This window comes from Achroia grisella, unplaced genomic scaffold, assembly GCF_030625045.1.
Source record: "Achroia grisella isolate CSIRO2021 unplaced genomic scaffold, CSIRO_AGI_Agris_v1 utg2183, whole genome shotgun sequence".
In the NCBI taxonomy this organism is placed as follows: Eukaryota; Metazoa; Arthropoda; class Insecta; order Lepidoptera; family Pyralidae; genus Achroia; species Achroia grisella.
Window position 1 is genome coordinate 921,465 of NW_026712719.1, and position 23,974 is coordinate 945,438.

Genomic DNA, 23,974 nt, shown 5'->3' on the forward strand with positions numbered 1-23,974 from the left:
GTACTCCATATGCGGCCGAACCTGTGACTTATATAAGAGAAGTCTCTGGTCCGCAATGAAGTAATTATAGTAATAAGTCAAAATGACTGCAATTTTCATAGCAATAACGACTTTTAGTATTTGATTTTGAAAATCTGGCAACATTTTTAAGAATCGCTATATATTAAAGAAGTGAAGTTCTAAATTCTGTGTTGATTCTGTCAAGCCTTTTAAGTTTCCGTCCCTTCACCTCGAGTACTCAGTGGCGATGCAACTTTTACAACTGTTTAATGGCCTGCAATAACTGTTTAACTACTTACCAATAGCCGTTTCTATCTCTAATATGCCGTTGTAGATGTCTCACAAACAGAATGTTTCGCTTTTAATAGTACTTTAAAACTTACAAGTGTAGTAAAAGGTAGTAAAACCCTTTTAGTGAGTACGTTTTGTTTTGTGAAGTTTTCGGGATTTTGCGTTGCGTTTTGTTTTTGTTCTAGAAGATGAACTGATTGATAGAATAGAATAGAATAGAAAATCATTTATTCAAATAAACTTAATTTAAGCACTTTTGAATAGTCAACATTTTTTTAAATCTACCGCTTATTCGGAAAGCTGTCTCATCACAAGAAGAATAAGCAAGAAACTTGTGTGTTGCTCTTTTAAACAATCCTTGTAAGTTCACATTTTACAAGTCGAAACGTGTGAATACAAACTACCAACCAGCACTAATTTATTTAGGCTCAAATATAAAAACACAATAAGATTAAATCAGTCGTAGTGATAAGAGCAGACCAGTCCCTACAAGCTGCACTCGTTCACGAGTATGACGGATGAGCCAGCCGGATAAATAAATAACCCTGCACAATTCACATACACACATTCCTCCCGCGTATACTTAGATTGTGGAATGAACTTCCTGCCGAGGTTTTCCCACGAGACTACAGCATGGGGTTTTTCAAGAATTTACCATTTACCATCAGATGGGCCGTATGCTTGATTGCCACCATCGTATTATAAAAAAAACATAGTTCCATCTAAGTCCAATATAAATTAAGTATTATTATATATAATTGAAAATGGATTGACACAAAGAAATTAGTATTGTTTTATATATATATCGGCCGCTTGATATTATTAACCTATATGTTATTCTGATGTATAACCTATATCACTGTAAAGTTTCATCCAAAAGTTAATCACCAGATAGGTAACTTATAGAGACTATTTTTGCTGTTCCCAAAAATCTTGGTCTGAGATTAGAAATATTTTATACAGCTATAAAACTCGGAATGGTATCTTAGCGTGACTGCATTTTCAATTTTCCATCTGATAATACGCTCTCTACATTCGAGTCCTATCGAACGACATTCTACAATGTAATATTTCAAATTCCCTGCGGATTAGAAACATTTTAAGAATGTATTCTGGTCTGCTTCCCTTGATATTATATATGTATGTGCGTAATTTCACTATTTTTATAAAATCTAAAATGAATTATAATAGATAAATAATGAAGAAACAACGTTTTAGAACTGTTGAAATGGTATTATTTATATCAATAACCGGATCTGAACACAACTAATTTTGTGGTAAATACCTTTATTCACATTAACATCATTACATAGTATAAAACAAAGTCGCTGTCGCTGTCTGTCCCTATGTATGCTTAAATCTTTAAAACTACGCAACGGATTTTGAAGTGGTTTCTTTTAATAGATAGAGTGATTCAAGAGGAAGGTTTATATATATAATACATGTACACCCGTGCGAAGCCGGGCCGAGTAGGTAGTTAATAATAATAATATACCTGGACAATTTACACAACGTTATCTAATTTCAAGCTAAGCTTGTGTTGTAGATACTAGACAGCTAATAAATATGCTTACGTACATTTTTTAACATATACATAATATATATAAAATCAGTCAGACATATACAAACAATCATACTCATGAATAAAAATATTTGCACCGTGCGAGGAACCGAACCCGCGACCAAAGATAGATAGATAGATAGATAGATAGATAAGTTCTTTATTCAGCCATTACAAACACATAGCATACATGAGATACATTTTATAAATAGAAATAAAGTTTACAGATTAAATAATACAGAAATATGGTATTACAAAATAAAAAAAAAATAAAATAAAAATGGAGGTGGCTTTATGTGTCGCAAAGAATGTAAAGCGTTCTGCTAAACCGCTAAACCACAGAGCCCGTTAAGTAAGAGATTAATTTTATACGTAATCATAATATAATAACCGTTGATGAGAAATCTTACGATCTGGAAATGCACTGCGCAAAGGTTTTTTTAATCAACCTTTCTTACACATGTGACAACGGATGAGACGTGGTGTCTCGTATGCCCTGAAGTGCATGCTAAGACTCATAACTAGGGCTCCCAACCCTCCTGGATACCCCGGGAGACTCCGGTAATAATGGTTAAACTCCCGACATCTCGGGGAGCAATAATTTCTCGGGTTTTCTAAAAATTAAATGCACACCATCGTTCGCTCGTTGCTATTCACTCGCAGTTCTAATGAAACCAAATGAGTATTTCTTTAGTAAATGCAAAACAAGTACTAACAAACTTCGATTTTCAATGTAAAAGCTTTTATGATTTATTGGTGAAAAGCTGACAAATATTATATGCTGCTTGGAAATAAAATAAATATAAATTTCAAAAATTATTAATGATTTTCTTTCTCAGGCCCTCTCTTTAATTTTCTCCCGGGTTGGTCCTTTCGAGAGTTGGCAACCCTACTCGTAACACCAAAATAACATTTATTTTACAATTGTTGTTTGTCTGTCTGTCTGTTTGTACCGGCTAATCTCTGAAATGGCTGGACCGATTTTGACGGGACTTTTCTTGGCAGGTAGCTGATTTAATAAGGAGTAACTTAAGCTACTTTTATTTTAGAAATATAGAGTTTAATTCCATGCGGACGAAGTCACAGGTGCAGGTAATTAGGTAGATATATTATAAATGTGAAAGTTTGTAAGCATGGATGGATGTCCAGTCATTTCAGAGATTAGCAAAAATTACATTTTGGTGTATGTACTATGTTCATATTCATATGCAAGTAGTAAAAAACGGTTATATCAATATTACAAACAGACACTCCAATTTTATTTATATGTATACACATATTTGTTTTATGCTAGTGCCCAAAACCGACGTGGTTAGCAATCAACTGCTTTATTATGTTGTTTCTATCGGTCTGTCTATACAAGAAGTGTTTGCAAGAAGATCTACAGGAGAATCATCACAAACAACTTAATGGAAAACGTGACAGATCAAATATTGAATAATAAGTAATATTTTATTCCATTGATATTTGTAATTCAATTCCAATCATAATAAATTCGAAGTATCAACTCGAGAAATATATTTAATTTTATTTACAAAGCAACGTTTTTTGTTGGCGTAAAACAATGTTACAAAAGAGGTCTTTATTATAACATTGGCAAGTACTACGCTAACAAAAACATTACATTTATCTAATTTATATTTTAAGTAGCCACTCGCCCCGGCTTCGCCCGGGGGTACATGTATTATATATATAAACTTTCCTCTTCAATCACTCTATCTATTAAAAAAAACCGCTTCAAAATCCGTTGCGAAGTTTTAAAGATTTAAGCACACATAGGGACGGACAGAGAGCGACAGCGACTTTGTTTTATACTATGTAATTATGTGTATGGTAAATAAAGGTATTTACCATAAAAATATTCGTGTTCAAACCCGGTTAATAATATAAATAATACCATTTCAACTGTTCCAAAACGTTGTTTCTTCATTATTTATCAAATCATTTTAGATTTTATAAAAACAATGAAATTATGCACATACATGTATATTATAAATACTACAATATTTCCAAAATATTATTATTTTTCAAACAAGCATTAAAAAGTTTAAGTTAAAGGAAGTTTTAACGTACCAAATAAACCTAGCAGTTGTCACGTCGAGTTTAATTGTAAATCCCGATAAGTTCGCGATGTCGGCAACTCGGTTATCACGCTGCACAAGATGTATGCAATGAAACAGCGAGTTAATCACGCTGAATGTACGCCGAACGTGATACGTCGAGATTGTGAATTGTTAACGGATATTTCTTGCAAATTTTACACTTATATTTTTTTATATGAAATGGTGTGCACAGGAAGGCCGAAAAAGGGATGGATGGACTGTGTGAGAGATGATATGGTAAGAAATAGAGTCTGAAGTGAGAATGACTGCGAACAGGGATGATTGGAAGAGAAAAACATATTACGACGACCACAAATAAATGAGATAAGGAAGAAGCAGATGATGTAGACAAAATGGTTTCATTACAATAAAAAAAATCCTTTCTGCGCTCTTTTATATTAGTTTATATTAGACACATATTTATTAGGAGAGTAAGCTCAGATATAAGGGCAGATAGAGACTAGTGGAAGAAGATGTCTCGTACCTCCCTTCATCAAAGCGATATAGGAATACTTTCAATCGAAATTTAGCTGCAAATATTTACGGCTTACTTCAATATTTCAGTACTTATTTATATTTTATTTATTCATTACATGGTATAAAATAAAGTTGCAATTGCTGTCTGTCTGTCCCTATGTATGATTAAATCTTTAAAAATACTCAAAGGATTTTGAAGCGGTTTTTTTGTAGTAGATAGAGTGATTCAAGAGGAAGGTTTATATATATAATACATATACACCCGTGCGAAGTCGGGGCGAGTAACTAGTTTAATATAAAATGTAGTACTTCATTCCCATACTATCCATATTACTCATTTTAATAGTTGATTATTTTACAGGTTAAGTATTTTTTTACTTATTCCGTTTCAAAAATAATATATTTCTCCGCACTTTTATATTGGTTTAGATTAGATAGGTGTTTATTAGGAAAGTAAGCTCGGATATGACGGCCGATAGGGACTAGTGGAATATGATATATTGCGCCAACCTCAAATAGTGAGATAAACGCAAGTCAATGATAAGACACATTTATTACTCAAAATATATTTTATAAGTGTTTAAAAAAATCAATAAATATAAATAGAATTTTAAATCCCGTTAAGTTCGCGAAGTCAGTAACTCGGTTATCACGCTGCACAAGATGTATGCAATGAAACCGCGAGTTAGTCACGCTGACTGGACGCCGAGCGTGTCACCCCGAGATTGTGAATTGTTACTTAATGTATATTTCGTATAAATTTTACACACTCTATCTTTTTAATGTAATATAACAATTTTATTTATTTTTAAGGTTACATTGGGTAAAATATTGTTTTTACTTATTCCGTTAGAATAAAAAGAACAAATTTCTCCGCACTTTTATATGGGTTTAGATTAGATAAAATTGATAAACATAAATATAAATCGAATTTTTAATCCCGTTAAGTTCGCGAAGTCAGTAACTCGGTTATCACGCTGCACAAGAAGTATGCAATGAAACAGCGAGTTAGTCACGCTGACTGGACGCCGAGCGTGTCACGTCGAGATTGTAAAATATTTCATAGCGGGTATTCCGTTTAATTTTTACACTACATTTCGATCGTAATACCTATCCCGAGCTTACACTGTTGTGATTTTGTTTGTAAAGAACTTTAATCTTTATATTACACTAGTTGTTCTCGCGACTTCATCCGCGTGGAATTTTATTTTATTTTCTAAAATAAAAAAATGCTATACAGACATGTAAATAAAATTTGGATGTCTGTTTGTAATATTGAAATAATTGTATTTTACTACGTGCATATGCATATAAATACGGTACATACACCAAAATAACATTCTTTACAATTTTTGCGTGTCTGTCTGTCTGTTTGTTCCGGCTAATCTCTGAAATGGCTGGAACGATTTTAACCACAGATAACGTTTATAACTATTCTATTCTATGCAAATACTAATGAGACATTTTCAAACAGATGCTACGAGATATGAGAGGTGCGGGCAGCGAGGGCTCTCCACACAAGTTTCGAGTACTGCAGGTAGCGTTGAATGCGGTCGCACTTCTCGCCATTACTGGTGCACTGTTCGCCTATTTCCGAGCCAACCCAGCTGTACAGGTTAGTTCCTTGGCCACTATTTTATTTGTTAGTAGATATAGATAAACGTTTCAATTATATTGTTACATGAATACGCGAACAAAAATCTTTTCTCGAAAATTGCGTGAACAGTACAGTATGACATTTCGCACACTTATACTTTATATAGAGAAGGAGTGCAGATATATAATATTAAAAAAAAACACGAAAATTATATTAAATTATTAAAAAAATAACATTACATATACTGCTATGTTTTTAACTCACACACATACAAGTATAGTCTTTGATAATAGAACCTTACGAATGGTCAAAATTATAATTTAAATTAATTATGGTCTTACGAATTTCGACCATTGGACAAACACTAGTTTATATTATTATGATTACCATTAGCAGTATAGTCTTTGATAATAGAATCTTACGAATGGTCAAATTTATAATTCAAATTAATTATAGTCTTACGAATTTCGACCATTGGACAAACACTAGTTTATATTATTATGATTACCATTAGCAGTATAGTCTTTGATAATAGAATCTTACGAATGGTCAAATTTATAATTCAAATTAATTATGGTCTTACGAATTTCGACCATTGGGTAAACACTTGTTTATATTATTATGATTACCATTAGCATCTCTATGACAACAAATAATGATTGTGGAAACCTGACCACCGCTACTGGAAGTGTATCGTAACACTTCCAGTGGCGGTGGTCAGGTTTTATTATTACCAATTTATTATCAATTATTAATGTATTATTTATTATATTATTTATTTACCAATGGTAATAAATTCCTAATTCATTGTATCCGTGACCACGGATTTATCCCATCCATTTGGATGTTTTATATGTATTTATATAAAAAAAGTGTATTTATACAAGCTGTTTAGTACCCGTAACACAAATTATTCTTAGCTTGACATCAGATAACGCCGTGTGAATTGTCCAGCATTATTATTAATATGAATTTCATAAAAAATATTAAATAAACTACATTATATTCCCTATATTTGGACCGTTGTTCGTGTAGAGCGGGCTCTTTTTTAGAAGTGCAGGATGTCCAGCTATTCCGGGCGACTGTTGTTCCGTCTTTTTGAGAGGTACTACCTATCATGAGAGGAAGGGGCTTGTTAATAATATGGGCTAATAACCCCATAGCTAGCATATCATGTTAAATTCATCTCCACGCAGTTCCTCCTGGAAACTATTGTGATAAATTCTTTACTTTTCTCATGGGATGGGCTAACTGACCTGACCTCATGCTCATTATCATCCTCCACTAGCGTCTCGTTATCATTTACCATAAGGTCAGCCGGGTGTACAATACCACTATTATGCATTAAAAAAGGACCTACCAATAATTTTTCGACTAAACGATTACTTGAATGACGAGCGTGCATGACAATGGTTGTTCATGCACGGGATTTTCATTTAATGTTAGACATAGACACCTATATAAATATACATTGTAAATAAACTGGTTATAAAAAAATATATATATTCCATTCCATTATAAGTATTAACAAAATAAATAAATAAATAAAAGAGAACGGAATGGAATCTGTGCTAAGAAAACCTGTGTTACAGAATAAAATATTCAATTGAGTTTCTTGCCAGTTCTTCTCAATCTATATATATATATATATAACTCAAAGGTGACTGACATAGTGATCTATCAACGCACAGCCCAAACCACTGGACGGATCAGGCTGAAATTTGGCATGCAGGTAGATGTTATGACGTAGGCATCCGCTAAGAAAGGATTTTGATTAATTCTACCCCCAAGGGATAAAACAGGGGAAGAAAGTTTATATGAAACTTTGTCAATTTTAAACCGATCGGGCTGAGACTTTGCATGCATAAAGCCACTATGACGTAGGTTTCCCCAAAGAAAGGATTTTGATAAATGCCATAAGGGGATAAAAATATCATATTTATTTGTATTTAATTAACAGCCCAAAAAATAGGTTTCAAGATTGTAGCTTTAAATATGATGATACTTCCATATAACTTTTCATCTTCTCTTTCAATCCCTTACAACCAAGATCAAAGTCTAGACTATCTGTGTACCAAATTTCATTAAAAAAGTTTTGCATGAAAGAGCAACAGACAGACAGAGTTTTAAAATAGGTGTGAAAGTTTGTATGAAACTTTGTCAATTTTAAACCGATCGGGCTGAGAAAGCACTATTATGACGTTATAGTAGTGCTTTCTCAGCCCGATGCCTACGTAGGCATCCCCTAAGAAAAGATTATGATAAATTCCACCCCTAAGGGGATAAATTAACGCAAGCGAAGCCGCGTGCAAAAGCTAATTGGATCTATATACTGAACTGGACGGTAGGGAAAAAATTAAAATTATAATGTAAAAAATTTGACATTCATAAGCGGCTAATATGTCCTACATGAATAAATTATTTTTTATTGTATTTTGAAAGATTAAGCGACAAACGAGTGAGCGGCAAAACGAAACCAAATAATTAAAAACCTTATAAAATTTTAATCTTACATCAAACAGATAATATTTATACCTGAAATTGAAATGAAGGAAGATGAGGATTAAATCTTGGTTTTGATTTGTTTATTTCGCTGTTTCAACAGTTTATTTACTTTGTGGTTTCAAGTGTATTTATCAACTTTTAGTTAAAGGAACCGTGATTGAATTATCAGATGGAGAACTTAATTCATCTACGATTATATCTGCCATGGACCAAGGATTATATTTCAATCTGACGGATAAGATATCCTGTCTTTATTACTTGAAAGAAGTTATTTATCTATAATATTTACTGTATCGTTTTGAATTTAACGGCCTCGGTAGTCTATCGGTATAGCGTATATTATATTATTATATTATAACACTTTATTGCACCGACATATAAAGGACATGAACAAAATTAAAAACAAAAAAAACTAAGTACAAAAGGCGGTCTTATCGCTAATGCAATCTCTTACAGACAACCTTTGGAAAGAGAGTATTTACAAAAAAAAATAGAGTAGGTGGCGCATTAGTGGAAACATAAAAATTGTATACACTTATGTAAACAAAATATAGTAGCGTACCGCTTTACTTCTAATGGTCGCAGGTTTGATTCCTCGCACGCTGTAAACATTTGTATTCATAAGTATGATTGTTTGTATTGGTTTGCGTGTTTTCTGTGTATATTAAGAATGTTATTTTTTATAAGTATCAAAGTATTTATATCAGTTGTCTAGTATCCATAACACAAGCTCTGCTTACCTTGGGGTTAGATGGCGCTGTGTTAATTGTCCAGAGTTATTTATTGATTTTATTAACTAAAACAATGAAAAGAGGTCGAGCCAGCCCATTGGCTGGCCCACCTGGCTGACTAATACCCATAGGCACATGAAGTAATTGAGCCTATTAAATGACGTTTACTAACGAAATACATATATGGCCTCATGATTAGGAAAGCCGACCTCGCATAACGGGAATAGTCGAGAATGGAGAAGAAAAAGAAGATGTTCGGAATTACCGAAAAATAGCTATGTGGTAATTGATATATGGTCAAAGTGGAAGTGAGATGTATATCAGCGAAATGTTTCTAATGTAACGGGAAGAGTTGAGAAGAGTCAGGGATGAAGAAGAAGGAGAAGAAGTTTTGAATTGACTAAAGGCTGTGTAGTTAATTTGTATGCGGTCGAAGTAGGACCGAGAGCTATAAAAATCTTTCTACAATCTTCTAAAAGATGCATATACATATAGTGTGTATTATACACGTATCAAGACAAAATAAAACAGCAAGAAAAGTGGTTGTACACCAACAATAATAATTCAGTTGCTCAGAGTTCTGAGTTGACAAATTTGTGAGGCTTCACTTTTCAGACGTGAATAATATCCGTCCTTACCTAATGCCTTTGTTTGTTTTTGTTTCTGCTCCCGAAACTTCAGCTGTGAAAAGAAAAGTCGTTCCAAGAGCATTGGGAAATTATGCCTTTTTAGAAAGCCTTTTCTAATAACAATTTTTTATTTGTAAGTACTCGTGTGTTTCAATTTGTTTGTGACGCTGCCGACAATGGATTTTATGAACTTTGGAACAGGTTTTAACGTTTAATATGCCGGCATGTTGTCATATATAATGATTATTTACAATTTGTTTAAATTAATGAAATAACTACAATAGACACGTTCTCAATTGTTACTGACGTAGAGTTTGACCAAAGTTTGACATGGAAACATTATGTTACGTATATTTAAATGAATAGAATAGAAAATCATTTATTCAAATTAACTTAATTTAAACACTTTTGAATAGTCATAGTTATCCTTATTTTAATACACTGCTCATTCAGAAATAGATCTCTCGATAGATCGATATGGGTTAACTGTCCCCAGTCACGGCTTATACATATCGATGAACGCATATTTCTTGCTCATTCTTCTTGTGATGAGACAACTTTCCGAATGAGCAGTAGTAGAGATCTATTTCTGAATGAGCAGTGGATTAAAATAAGGATAACTATGACTAACTAACTACAAACTAGCTACTAACTGGCAAATAGTAACAATTTTTATGTCCCACAAAAACTCAGGACGTTACGTAGACTAGATGCATCGGAATGAAGACCATATAACTAGACAAGTGATGGTTATTGCCGAAGGCAAGCGAGACAGCACGTCCACCGACCTTGGCCATCATCATCCAGTCATTCAGCAGAATTTATTGACGATGGTTTAACATCTGCGATGATGCAAAATCGCCATGGATGGCGTAAAGTAATCAGTAGGGTCGATCTCAAATATGGAATTATTGGGGTGTCATCTTAGATGGAGATGTGCATGTGAGATGACTTTCTAAGGATAACAAGGAGGCCTTGTTGAGAACCATAGTCTTAGTATCTGGGGTATGCTATTGGTCAATACATGCAGACATTTTTGACATTAATGGCCTATGTCATCATTATCAGGCTTAAGGACCACATATCAGGCTTAAGGACCACATATCAGGCTTAAGGACCACATATCAGGCTTAAGGACTACATTGATATGTAGTCCTAGCGTTAAGCCTGATGTCTTAAGGACTACATATCAGGTTACGCTCTTACCCACGCGGGAGATTGCGACAAAAATTATGAATGATAATTACAATAAACTCATGAGGAATTTTTTTGTGAGGAAAATTCAGATCACAATACGCATCATCTATTATATCAGCGAAGATTCTCCTACAAATAGTACAATCAAATTATTAACTCTTACCAGTTTAAAAGTAGATAGTATGCAGGCTTCTTATCTTAAAACATCTTCGAAATCAAGCACGTCAAACGCCGCCACAAAATATAAAGGCCCACTTAGAATGAGAACCGATTATTTTTAAGGATTTCGGTACCCTCAAACCTACATTAACATTTCTGTATGCACACCTTCTCGACGGTTAATATAAAGGGTCGGTAAGCTATTCGGGTGTGGTCGTTTGGGGCCTAATGTTTGTGGTCGGGGTGGACGGCTCGCCAGAGAGATTTTTCTGCAAATTCCATTATTATGTGCGATTCTTTCGGTGGACTTTACTTCTCTGATTCAAAATTGGATTACTGGATTAGAGATATGTTAATTTTGAGAATATGTCTCTCTATTGGAGGTTTATTGATTGTTAGTGATAAATTGAATTGTCGATGTTACAAAATTAAATGAATATTCGGTCTCTAATGTATGGTCGAGCGAAATAGTGATCCGTCAGGTGCTGCCTGTAATGCTATGTTTACATCCTGATTTAATCTTATTGTGTTTTTATGCCGGGCTAAATAAATTAGTGCTGGTTGGTAGTTTGTAAAACACGTTTCGACTTGTAAAATGTGCCAGTCAGTTTAAGCGATTGTATATTTACTCTTTTAATTTAAATGTATTTTCTTGTAATACAATAAAGTGATTTAAAAAACAAACAAACAAACTGCTTCTTTATTATTTTAAATGATCAATATATCACTAAAATAATATTGATTTTGTGCCGACAATTGTAAATTTTCTGTCAAAAACCGTTTACTCGTCCATTTCTCTTGCTCGGCGGTGGGAAAAGCGGGCGACCATGAAAACGTAGCATAAAAACACGCTGCCACTCGCGCTGCCAGTCCTTTGACTCGCGCACGAAAAACCGACAATCGAGGGAGCGCCGGGCAGCGCGAGTGGCAGCGCCAATGGCATGGGAAGTGTTTACACTCTCGCGCTGCTCTCTTCCCTGCCCACTCTGGCTGAGTGTAAATTGGGCATTATAAGAGATTGCTTTGAGCGATATGGCCGCCTTTTTTTTTCTTATTATTTGTCCTTTTTTTATGCACAATAAAGAGTTTTATTATTATTAATTGTGTGTAGTCTTAATTACTTTCATGTGATTTGGAAAATAACAATTCGACCGATAAATAATTAAATTATTTTATCCATACAAATATATAAATATTAAGTGTGTAATTTCATACCCTTTCACTAAAGGCACATGGAAGTATATAAGGTAATTGCATTAAAAAAGGGAACGAAATGCGGGTGATAGCGGGTGATACTTAGTAATAAAAGAGAGCAAAAATTTTTTTTATTTTAATAAACAATATCCAAATAATAGTTGTACATCTAGGAACTAGTGGCAAAATGTTTCAATACATTTCTAGCAAAAATAAATTTTTGAAATTAGAAGAATAGGGGAAGAATGAAATCAAATCAAATTAACAAAGAAAGTTAATAAATTTATATGTATTACTTAATAAACAATACTTATAAAAGCAAATAAAAGTAAAAGAAGAACAAAACTGAAGAACGTTAATTGAGAAGAACTGGTCGAACCTGAACTGTATTAATTAAAAAAAAAGAACCATCGCCATTTTCGAACGTATCAGCTTCGTGGAAAAATTTTAAATGGGAGTCTATTGATAAGAGTAGGAGTCTATTCTCAGACGGGTGTATGAGGGCTCGGTAGGTATTATTAACATAATAACACTTTAATTTAATCCAGCATCCAATATTCCAATTTATTTCATCTCTATCGAATTTTCTGGAATTCTCAACGACGTAATTTTGTTTACAATATTATTTCGAGCACATTTTTCGAATAATTTCATCTTTGGACAATTAGGATTAATAGAATTATGTACAAAATAATAATAATAATAATCTCAGGACAATCACCCACACAATTCACACAGCGCCATCTAGTCCCTTGTGTTACGGGTACTAGATAACTGATACAAGTACATAGACATTTTTTTTCGTAAATACATACATAGAAAACACCCAGACCGATACAAACAATCACAGTTATACTCATGAATACAAATGTTTGTGACGTCCGAGGAATCGAACCCGCGACCATCGGGTCAGGTCGTCAACTGACAATAATATAATAAATAACTATTGAATAATTTACTAGTTAACTGATTGTAACAGAAAGGAGAGTTTTGTTAAAGAATGCTAATGGAATTGGGCACCTGCCAGCGTTTATAGTCGCGGGGCACCAGTGGATAATAAGATTTTAATGTTTATTGTTAAGTTATAATTTTATAAAGGACGACCTAAATATAAACCGGTTTAGATGACAAATAAATAAATATATACCTCTGGACAATTGACACAATGTCTATGTCTGTACTGTCTCTAAGCTCTCACAAGATAGTCCCAGTTTATTTTGGTAAAAATCTATTTATATCATGCATATGCAAGTCAAACATCTAACTGTATTAACATAGTAAAAGTTGGCATTAAAGCAAGAAATTTGCCATAATTTAGATATTATATATTGTTGTACCGATGGGGGTGGCACATTCTCCGGAATATACCCTCAATTTTTAATAGAATAATAGAAAAAACATCTAACTAAACTATGATATTCAAAACTGGTACGAACAACCGTCCCCAAATATGACAGATCGGGTGACACTATAATTTCACTGCGATATCTCGCTCTCGCTAAAAAGCAGACGAAGCCGCGGATGAAAGCTAGTAGATTCCAAATAAAAACTATTCCACTCTGCCCTGCGAGCTCGTGTTTACATAAATTTTGTTGTAACAAAGTGTACAACATTATTTTTATAAAGCATTCTTAGTTTAATTACGGGCATATCTGGTGAAATATGCGAGCCGGGTAGGGTTGTTCCGGGTCGCCGGAATGTGGGGCCAACGTACGAAAAAGTTAATTTCGACCCTCTACCTGCGTTCTCTTTATTTGTTTTGACTTAACAACCTCGGGTATACTTTCAGTAGACTGCGTGATTTCATGAAAGGACACTCACGGAACGATAGTGAACTATTCACATTTGGCTTTCTAAATTGAACAAATGAAATGCGTATTTAGTATTTGTAAAGTTTGCGGTACTATTTGAAATTAGTATCGTTTATAGACCATGCAATAACCTTTTGTGAGTATAGATGGATGTTTGTTACTCTTTCACGCAAAAACTACTAAATGAATTGATATGAAACTTTACAATAATATAGCTTATGCATTAGAATGACACAAAAAAAGAAAGTAGGGATGTGACATTAGGACAGAGTGTGACATTAGGAGTCTTCCTAATGTCACACTTTGTCCCACTGTCACATCCAAGAGTGACGTATTTATGGGTGGCCCCTTATTACTCACTAAACGATTACTTGAATGACGAGTGTGCATGGCAATAGTTGTTCAAATTATAATGTAAAAATATATAAAAATACATAGCTATAAATGTGCATTACAAAAATAAATGTTTTAGAATTTTGAGTTTTTCAATTTCTATATATAAACGAGAGGGAAAAAATAAAATTAAAGCATTGACGTTCATTAAAATGTGCTACATGAATAAATGATTTAATAAAATTAAAAGTATTACGTTTTTAACACTATGTAATGTTATGTTATCTGTGGTAATACTTACTTATAATAATATCCTTGGAAAATTCCACAGCGCCATCTAGTCCCAAGCTAAGCGGAACTTGTGTTATGTGGACTATACAACTGATAAAAATACTTAAATAAATACATACATAATATATATATCTATATATAGAAAACATCCAGACCGATACAAACAGACATCATCTATACTTATAATAAATCTGTAGAGAGGTCAATTCTGTACATGGAATATATTTCCAAAATAACTATCAGGGGGTAATTAGTGATCGATACTGATGCCAAAAAGGCAATCAGTAATTTTTTTGTCTGTCTGTCTAAAACAAAAACTACTCGACGGATTTTAACGAAATTTCATCACGCTACGATCAATAGCAGGAGCAGAGCAGTAAGGGAAATGTTAGGAAAACACTTCAAAACATTGAACCGAGAGGAAGGACATTATAAGTACTCCACTTATTTTACGAAAAACGAAAAACTACTCGACGCTAGTCATTAATATAAACGAGGAATTGCGACCACTAGATCACAGAGGCCGTAGACATAATAGCTAAGGAGAACTCAGAGTATTCAGATACAAAACACTTTGTCGACCCCCAATGTCACACTTTGTCCCACTCTAAAGTGTGACGTATTTCAAAACTTATTGATTGAGATGAAATAAAAGCATTCAGTTTTGGAACGCCGCACTTTATAAGTATTATAAGTATTACGTAACACTATGTAATGTTATGTTATCTGTGGTAATACTTACTTATAATAATATCCTTGGAAAATTCCACAGCGCCATCTAGTCCCAATACGGAACTTGTGTTATGTGTACTAGACAACTGATAAAAATATTAAATAAATACATACATGATATATATTGACCGATACAAACAGACATAATCATGAATATAAATATTTATGCGAGGAATCAAACCTGCGACCACTAGATCACAGAGGCCGTCGACATATGGCTCCTAATTGTCTGAGAACTCAGATGTATTCAGATACAAAACACTTTGCCGACCCCCAATGTCACACTTTGTCCCACTCTAAAGTGTGACGTATTTAAGGGTGGTCCCTTATTGATTGAGATTTGTGCCGTGCGAGGAATCAAACCTGCGACCACTAGATCACAGAGGCCGTCGACATATGGCTCATAATTGTCTGAGAACTCAGATGTATTCAGATACAAAACACTTTGTCGACCCCCAATGTCACACTTTGTCCCACTCTAAAGTGTGACGTATTTACGGGTGGTCGATCGAGATGAAATAAAAGCATTCAGTTTTATTTAAACGCTCCATTACGGATAGATATTAGAGATTCGAGGCACGTGCCGCGTCCGCGTCGCTCCCTCGGGATATTTCTCCGTGTATTTGTTTATGTAAATGTCTATAGGTATTACGTATGTACCTCTTTTTTATGTAATTGATGTAGCAGACAGTCTGACGTTACAGCTATGTTTAATAAATAATAATAATATGCGTCGAAAATTAGGAAATTCCACTGCGTTATCTAATCCCAAGCTAGTACTTGTGTTATGAGTTCTAGACAACTGATATAAATACATACAAAATATATATATATAACACCTAAACCGATACAAACAGTCATACTCATGAATATAAATATTTGTGCTGTGCGAGGAATCAAACCTGCGTCTACCTGCTGTGTATAGGTATTTTTTATGTCATTGATGTAGCAGACAGTTTGACGTTTCATCTAAGGAAAATGGGTGACATCGTTAATAAATACAAATAATATTCCAGGACAATACTTATTTTTAAACTTTTGCTGTTAGTACACATTGTTAATGTAGTTAAATGAATTTTAACCTGTTTAAAACTGGATTAATAGTTCCTGAACAATTCCACAGATGCTATCTAGTCCCAAGCTACGAAAGGATCTTTGTTAAGTACCCATAAGGTAAAATGAGGGATGAAAGTTTGTATGAAACTTTGTCAATTTTAAACTGATTGGGCTGACTTTGCATGCATAAAGCTACAATGACGTAAGCATCCCCTAAGAAAGGATTTTGATAAATTCCACCATTCCAAGGGGATAAATTAACGTGAGCGAAGTCGTGGGCAAAAGCTAGTTGTTAATATAGCTAATAAATAAACCGAAAACGCAAAAATTGCATCATTCCATCTATCATCCATATTAAAAAAACTTGTGTTATGGATACTAGACAACTGATAAAAATACCTAAATACATTTTTTAGTAAATACATATATAATACACATAGAAGACACCCAGACTGACAAACAATTGTACTCTAGAATACATATTTGACCCGTGTGAGGCATCAAACCCGCGACCATCGGAAGTAAGGCGATATGCTAAATCACTATACTACTGAGGCCATCATGTATAAGTATAAACAGTGCCATATAACACGTTATCATGAGATACCCGATGTACACCTCATGCGTAGCGTCGTAGTAGCATCTCTGAGTATATTAGAAAATCTGTCTGACCAATGGTACAAGACTAACGTGTACAGGACTAATCTTCTCGTTCTGAGGAACTTAAATACCATCCTGATCATCTGGATGAATAGCGATCCTCCACACTGCGGTTTTCTAGAAACTTTTTGCCACGCACAACCACATTGTGGAATCACCTTCCAGCAATGGTATTTCCGAACCGATACGATATTGAAACCTTCAAGAAAAGAGCTTATTTAAAAGGCCGACAAGGTGCTTGCAATTTCCCTGGTGTTACCTCTCATGGGCGGCGGTAATCACATACCATCGGGTGAGCTGCATGCTCGTTTGTCCCCAGTGTCATAATTTTTTTTTTATTAAAATAATGTTAAAGAATGTCGCGGCAATTATCCGTTTTTACACACACCCTCTTACACGCGCGTATGGCTGTCACGCAGGAAAGTATATGTACACAAAGAGAACCTAAAACCACGTGCGCCGCAAGCTCGCTCATTGCCTCGTTCTTAAATCATGCTTTAGCGCCTTTTTATAATAATTTATATATCACTAGCTGTGCCGGCAACTTCGTCCGCGTGGAATAGACATGAGGAACTTCCATTTTATTTTACACCCTTAAGGGTAAAATTTATACGAATTTAGAATGTAATATTTATTTACATTTAGTTAACGCCTAAAAAATATGTTTCAGGCTTCTAGCTTCAAAAATGATGATACTTCTATACAACCTTGTATCTCCCCTTTCAACCCCTTAGGACCCTTGTTTCGCCTTAAAAAGTCAGTTGTCCTTGCTCAGGGTCTAGACTATCTGCATACTAAATTTCATTTAGACGGTTCAGTGATTTTGACCTGAAAGCGAGACAGACAGACAGAGTTACTTTCGCATTTATAATATTAGTAAAGATTGCAAAATGGCGGATATCTGATAAAACGCGCGCGATTTCGCGTACTGGCTTTTCCCCGTGAAATCGCGCGCGCTCCTGATCGCACATTATTGAACATATTGTGTAAATTCATCAGTTGTTTCGACTTCATCCGGAGTTGTTTCGTCTGAGATTTTCTCGAGACATTACATCATGGGGTTTTTCAAGAAAGATATATTAAGGTTTCCTAAGAAACGTTACATCTCTGGTATTTCAGACGTTCATAGGATAGGGAAACCCAGACCAGATGGGTCGTACGCTTCATTCACACCATTGGAGTATAAAAAAAGTTATATTTGGATATATTGAACCGGTCGACTTGGTCACGTGGCCAACACCGAGAAGCTCGGCTAACGTCTGCCAGTTATAGTCAACTTCTGCCAGCAGCACAGAATATCGTACAATTTCACCGTGTTCCCAAACTACATCGGCCATTTTGGACAGAGGGACGCTCAACAAGTAAGTGCCTGTATATTAATTTAAATAGATGCCGTCATGGTTTAGTGGTTCACAACTCCACATTAGACTCTAACGGCCTTATTACAAAAAGATAAACCTGGTTTAGCACTAGTAATAAACCATTCACCAATGTATTCCTTATTACAAAATGAAGTTTATCTCTAAATCGTGATTCGTCTATGGTCTAAAGTTAGACCTGCGATGCCCCTAGTTTAACAGTGGTCTAAATGCAAAAATACAAACTCCATTTTAAAAATTCTATTGTAAGTTGTAGTTTTTGGAAAAATAGTTTAACCAAATTTTACGACAATAAAAATATATAAAAGACGTTATTTGCTCATTTGACTTTGAAATAGTCACCATTCGAACGATCCAATAAAAATATCTCGCCGTTCCTTTTCTCCGTATAGGACTCCTACTTGTAATTTAAAACTGATTTTCAGCCTAATAGTACATTAATAAATATTATATATTAATGAAATAGTTATAATGAAGACATAGCTAAATAGAAATAAATTTATTTTTAGTTTAAACATTTTTCTTTGAACTAATATTATTTTTGATCTTTTCAGTTCCCGGTGACAACATGAGTAACTGATTTCTGTATGGAATACATAATGAACGATTTAACTGGACAGAGTCCTCTGTTAGATCTGGATTCGTAATAATGTTAGGTTTATTCCAAGTATTAACTTTAGGAATGGTTTAAACCACGACCATTTGACCACGTTTATATTTAACAGATTTTTTGTAATAAGACCGTAAAGGTTCGAAGAGAGATTTAGGCGACATGAAAAAGAAACAAGAAAATGCTGTGAGTCAACTTCTATTTCTGAACTAGTGAAAACCCCATCAAAATACCTATAGTGATTTTTACGAGATGCTCGTCTGACAAAACAGACAGACAATAATTAGAAAACAATATTTTGGGATCTGTGTCGATAGATTAATGATATTATATCGTTATTCTCTAATAGATATCTTTGATAAATATTTAATCCATAGATAAAAAGCTTTCGGAACTTTTTTTAATGTAATTGAAACTGCAAACATGGTGACTATCCACCTCATGGTTAGTGACGACCATCGTCAAAATAATCCACCTAAAAGTTAGTCGTAACCGTCCTCTAAATAAATGAACAGCTCTACAAATAGCATATTATCATATGATGCCCGGGACCGGACATTCCGGAGAACTAATATCATTCTTCTGATCTTATAATTTATATGCTTTTTACAATCTGAAAACACCTACAAAGTAAATTGCTTTGCTGCTGAAACAGGTGAGACTGAAAAATTCGCGCAGACGAAAATTCACAATGTCTATCTCGGCCGATATCATTATAGTAATTACAACTCCCATGTAGGTAATAGAAAGCAATTTTTTAAAATAAAAAGTTAATACCGTGTACATTGTTGTTTGTTTGTAGAATATGAATTGTTAATAAGGGGTTAGTAGCTTTTACAGGGAATAAACTGTACATCCCTAAAGCCGAATGTCGATCGGCGTTGCTAAGAGATCAGAACTCCAATTAATTTGTGTGTTCAGAACGGCTCGTTAATCCAACTATAGAGTGCCGAGTCACGTACCAACCTACTGATGTAATATGATTATTTCAAACTCCAGCAGTTGAGTGATAACGAACAGTACCTACATATACTCAGCTTGGCAGTGCTCAATTTTTTTTATTTATGGCTCTAAGTTTTGGCCGATCCATCCTCTCTGTTTGATACGGGCGACGAGATGTCCAAACTCTATCTGTTACTTTTGTAAGTAAAATTCTAAGAACAAGGAGGTGAAAAAATCTACCGAACCGCTGAAAACTAGTGATAGATTGATCGTCCTCTGAACGAATATGAAGTAAATAATGTAACCGTCGCTTTGGATCCAAAATGTTGAAAGATCGAATCTGACCAAAGAAAGATATTTTGAAATAAGAATACCTTATTAAAAAAGGAGAAGAAAAAAATTGCGCAATAGCGTTAAGTGAATTGCCCTTGTAATGTTAGATTCAAACACCTAGCGAAATATGGGCAACTCAAGGAGAAATCACCACGACGTTCACACTTGACAATGCTACTACTAGTGACTAGCCTAGTTGAGGTGGTGGTGAACCTTACACGATATGGTGATCTTATGCTTTTTTAGACTAAAAAGGTGTAAAGTAAATTGATTTAGTAATCCACTAGATTATTACCAAATGCTGAATTTCACCATCGAACTACCCGCCAAAATCTAAACCAACAATCACTCCAACCATTTATATTAATGGCGTCCTCCATTGTGCGTTGTTTAAGAAACTTTTGCCACCTATACACATTGTAGAGTCATCTTCGCAATCGTATTGGCGAAACGATACCATATTGAAATCTTCAAAATCTTCAGGGTAAGCGCGCTACATCCAAGGTCTTGCCATCATTTACCATCAGATGAGGTAAGACCAAGCGTAATCCCTTTCTTAATAAAAAGAACAGCTTCTTCCTATTCAAAAGTGTCGAAAATCTTCAGGGTAAGCGCGCTACATCCTAGGTCTTGCCATCATTTACCATCAGATGAGGTAAGACCAAGCGCAATCCCATTATTAATAAAAGAACAGCTTTTTCCTATTCAAAAGTGTCGCAAAACTTCAGGGTAAGCGCGCTACATCCTAGGTCTTGCCATCATTTACCATCAGATGAGGTAAGACCAAGCGCAATCCCTTTCTTAATAAAAAGAACAGCTTCTTCCTACTCAAAAGTGTCGGCAACGTACTTATTTCCCAGCTGTTGCAGATGCTCATGGGTGGCGGTAATCACTTACCATAAGGTGAGGAGCCGCAAGCTCGTTCGTCTCCTATGTTTTAAGAAAAGACCTTGAAGCACTCAAAAATAAAGGCGTAAATAAATTATTAATTTTATTCCATTAACGAATTTATACCAAAGAATTTATGGGAGCGTATTATTTAGTTCACTAATGATATTTTAACGATTCCCTCAGTTCGATCAATTAACCTCTGATCTCGAACGGCAGCTTAAACCGTAACTTGATATCATTATAGGTTTAATGTTCAAATTGAGTTAATAAATTTATTTGAAAATCGGCTATAATTATAACTGCACAAGTTCGTCATACTCGTGACCTGGTGCTTCTTGTGGGGACTGGTCTGTTCGGATTACGAACATTGATTAGACTATTTGCTTTTGCAAACGCATATGCTGGTGGTCACACTATTCTCCCAAATTTGAGTTTAAAAATGAATCTGTATTATTGTAAACATGTACAAAATTTATTTGAAAAGCAGACCGTATTCGAGCTGAGTTTCTTGTCAGTTCTTCTCATCTCGAAATCATTCTGAACTGACGGTAGATTTGACATATCATAAGAGTCTGTAATTGACCTACATGAATAAAGATATTTTGAATTTTTTTTTTGAACAAGTAATGTAACATAAAATTATAAAACTTTATTGAAAATCAAACTAAAGGAGTCCACTGTATGGAGCGTCTTGGATTACTTCCTAGATGGCTTCATGTGAATGGGAATTATGACCGATTTTAGTATTATGCATAACCCATGGTGGTCTAGCGGTTTAGCAGAGCACTCTACTTCCGATGGTTGCGGGTTCGATTTCTAGCACGGTAAAAATATTTATACTCATGACTATGATTATTTGTATTCGTCTGGGTGATTTCTATGTATACTATGTACGAGTATGTATTTACAAAAATGTATCTAAGTGTATCTAGCATTATCTAGTACCCATAAGACAAGCTCAGCTTTAGGCTAGACGGTGCAGTGTGAATAGTCCATGGCTATTATTATTAGATTCAGATTCGAAACCTCGTCGTTACGATTGGCGCATTTCCGTAGTGAAGCGTAGCAACCATTGTGCCAATCGAACGACTTCATCAGCACGGCCCGTCCGGTCTGAAACCTGACGATTTGAGCATACTCTTACTTCTTATTCACTTGATACGTTGTATGCATGATATACATACAAAGCAGGAATAACATGACAATGAGAGTGGCGTAGCTGGAGTCGAGTCACAACGAGAATTTCGAGGCGTTTGTGGCCTGAGTTTCCACCAACTTTACCACTTTCATAAAGGAGGACTACTGGGGTAGTGTACCTAGGATGCCGTGATAGATTGCCGAGATCATAGAGACAATTTCTATTTATATTATTACGAGCTGTACAACTTCATCTGCAATAACACACATGAAAAAGATTGTTATTACCGAACAAAAAGTAAGAGACTAATGTCAAAGACAATACTTCAATCTAATCTAACAAGTCTTATTTTTTATTTTTTTTGAACTACACTTTTAAACACATGCATATTTATTACTTTAATTTTTTTTATTATATAATAGGTATATATAATTATGGACAATTCACAAAGAGTTATCTTGCCGAGGTAAGCAAATATTAAATATTCCACACGTACAATCTTTTTCAAGTTACAGCCTATGTGTTATTCTGATGTATAAGGAATATTACTGTAAAGTTCCATCAAAATCAGTTTAGTAGGTTTTTCGTGAAAGAGGAACAAACATTCATCCATACTCACAAACTTTCGCATTTATAATATTTATGTTATTATTTTACATGAAAGTTATTTTTAACGTAGTCTATAAGGTACAAAATTAAAAAAAAGAAGTAAAAAAAACCTGTATTACAAGTGTAATCTTTAGAATGGTAAGTACCGTATAGATGAAGTTAAATATGCATTAACAATCAAAAGCCTGGAAATTACTATCCGGAGATGTATCCCGGAACACTTTAGTTTATATATAATACTTTGGGTCACTACCCAGCTGACTATATTCCACCTTAAAGTTAATTGACGGCCTACTTTTCGCGGTAGGCAGATAGAGAGATTACTTAAAGAAGAAAGGAAAGGAAAGATAAAAAAGGTATTTATAATATGGGCCATTAGTATCCTGAATTAAATAAATAAAATATATATATATATATATAACTCAAAGGTCACTGACATAGTGATCTATCAACGCACAGCCCAAACCACTGGACGGATCGGGCTGAAATTTGGCATGCAGGTAGATGTTATGACGTAGGCATCCGCTAAGAAAGGATTTAGATTAATTCTACCCCCAAGGGATGAAAGTTTGTATGAAAACTTTGTCAATTTTAAACCGATCGGGCTGAGACTTTGCATGCATAAATCTACTATGACGTAGGCATCCCCTAAGAAAAGATTTTCATAAATTCCACCCCTAAGGGGATAAATTAATGCGAGCGAAGCCGCGGGCAAAAGCTAGTATAGTCATATAACAATTAGAAAC

At 34.5% G+C, this 23,974-nt stretch overlaps 1 protein-coding gene across 1 annotated transcript in view; it reads left to right on the plus strand.

The window, feature by feature from the left end:
* LOC131842435 (atrial natriuretic peptide-converting enzyme) overlaps positions 1–23,974 on the plus strand; it is a 121,125-nt gene that overhangs the window by 35,677 nt on the left and 61,474 nt on the right. The window contains exons 4-5 of the mRNA XM_059190967.1: positions 5,906–6,046; positions 18,583–18,687. Of these exons, the coding sequence (XP_059046950.1) occupies positions 5,906–6,046; positions 18,583–18,687 (246 nt within the window). The remainder of the gene's footprint in view (positions 1–5,905; positions 6,047–18,582; positions 18,688–23,974) is intronic.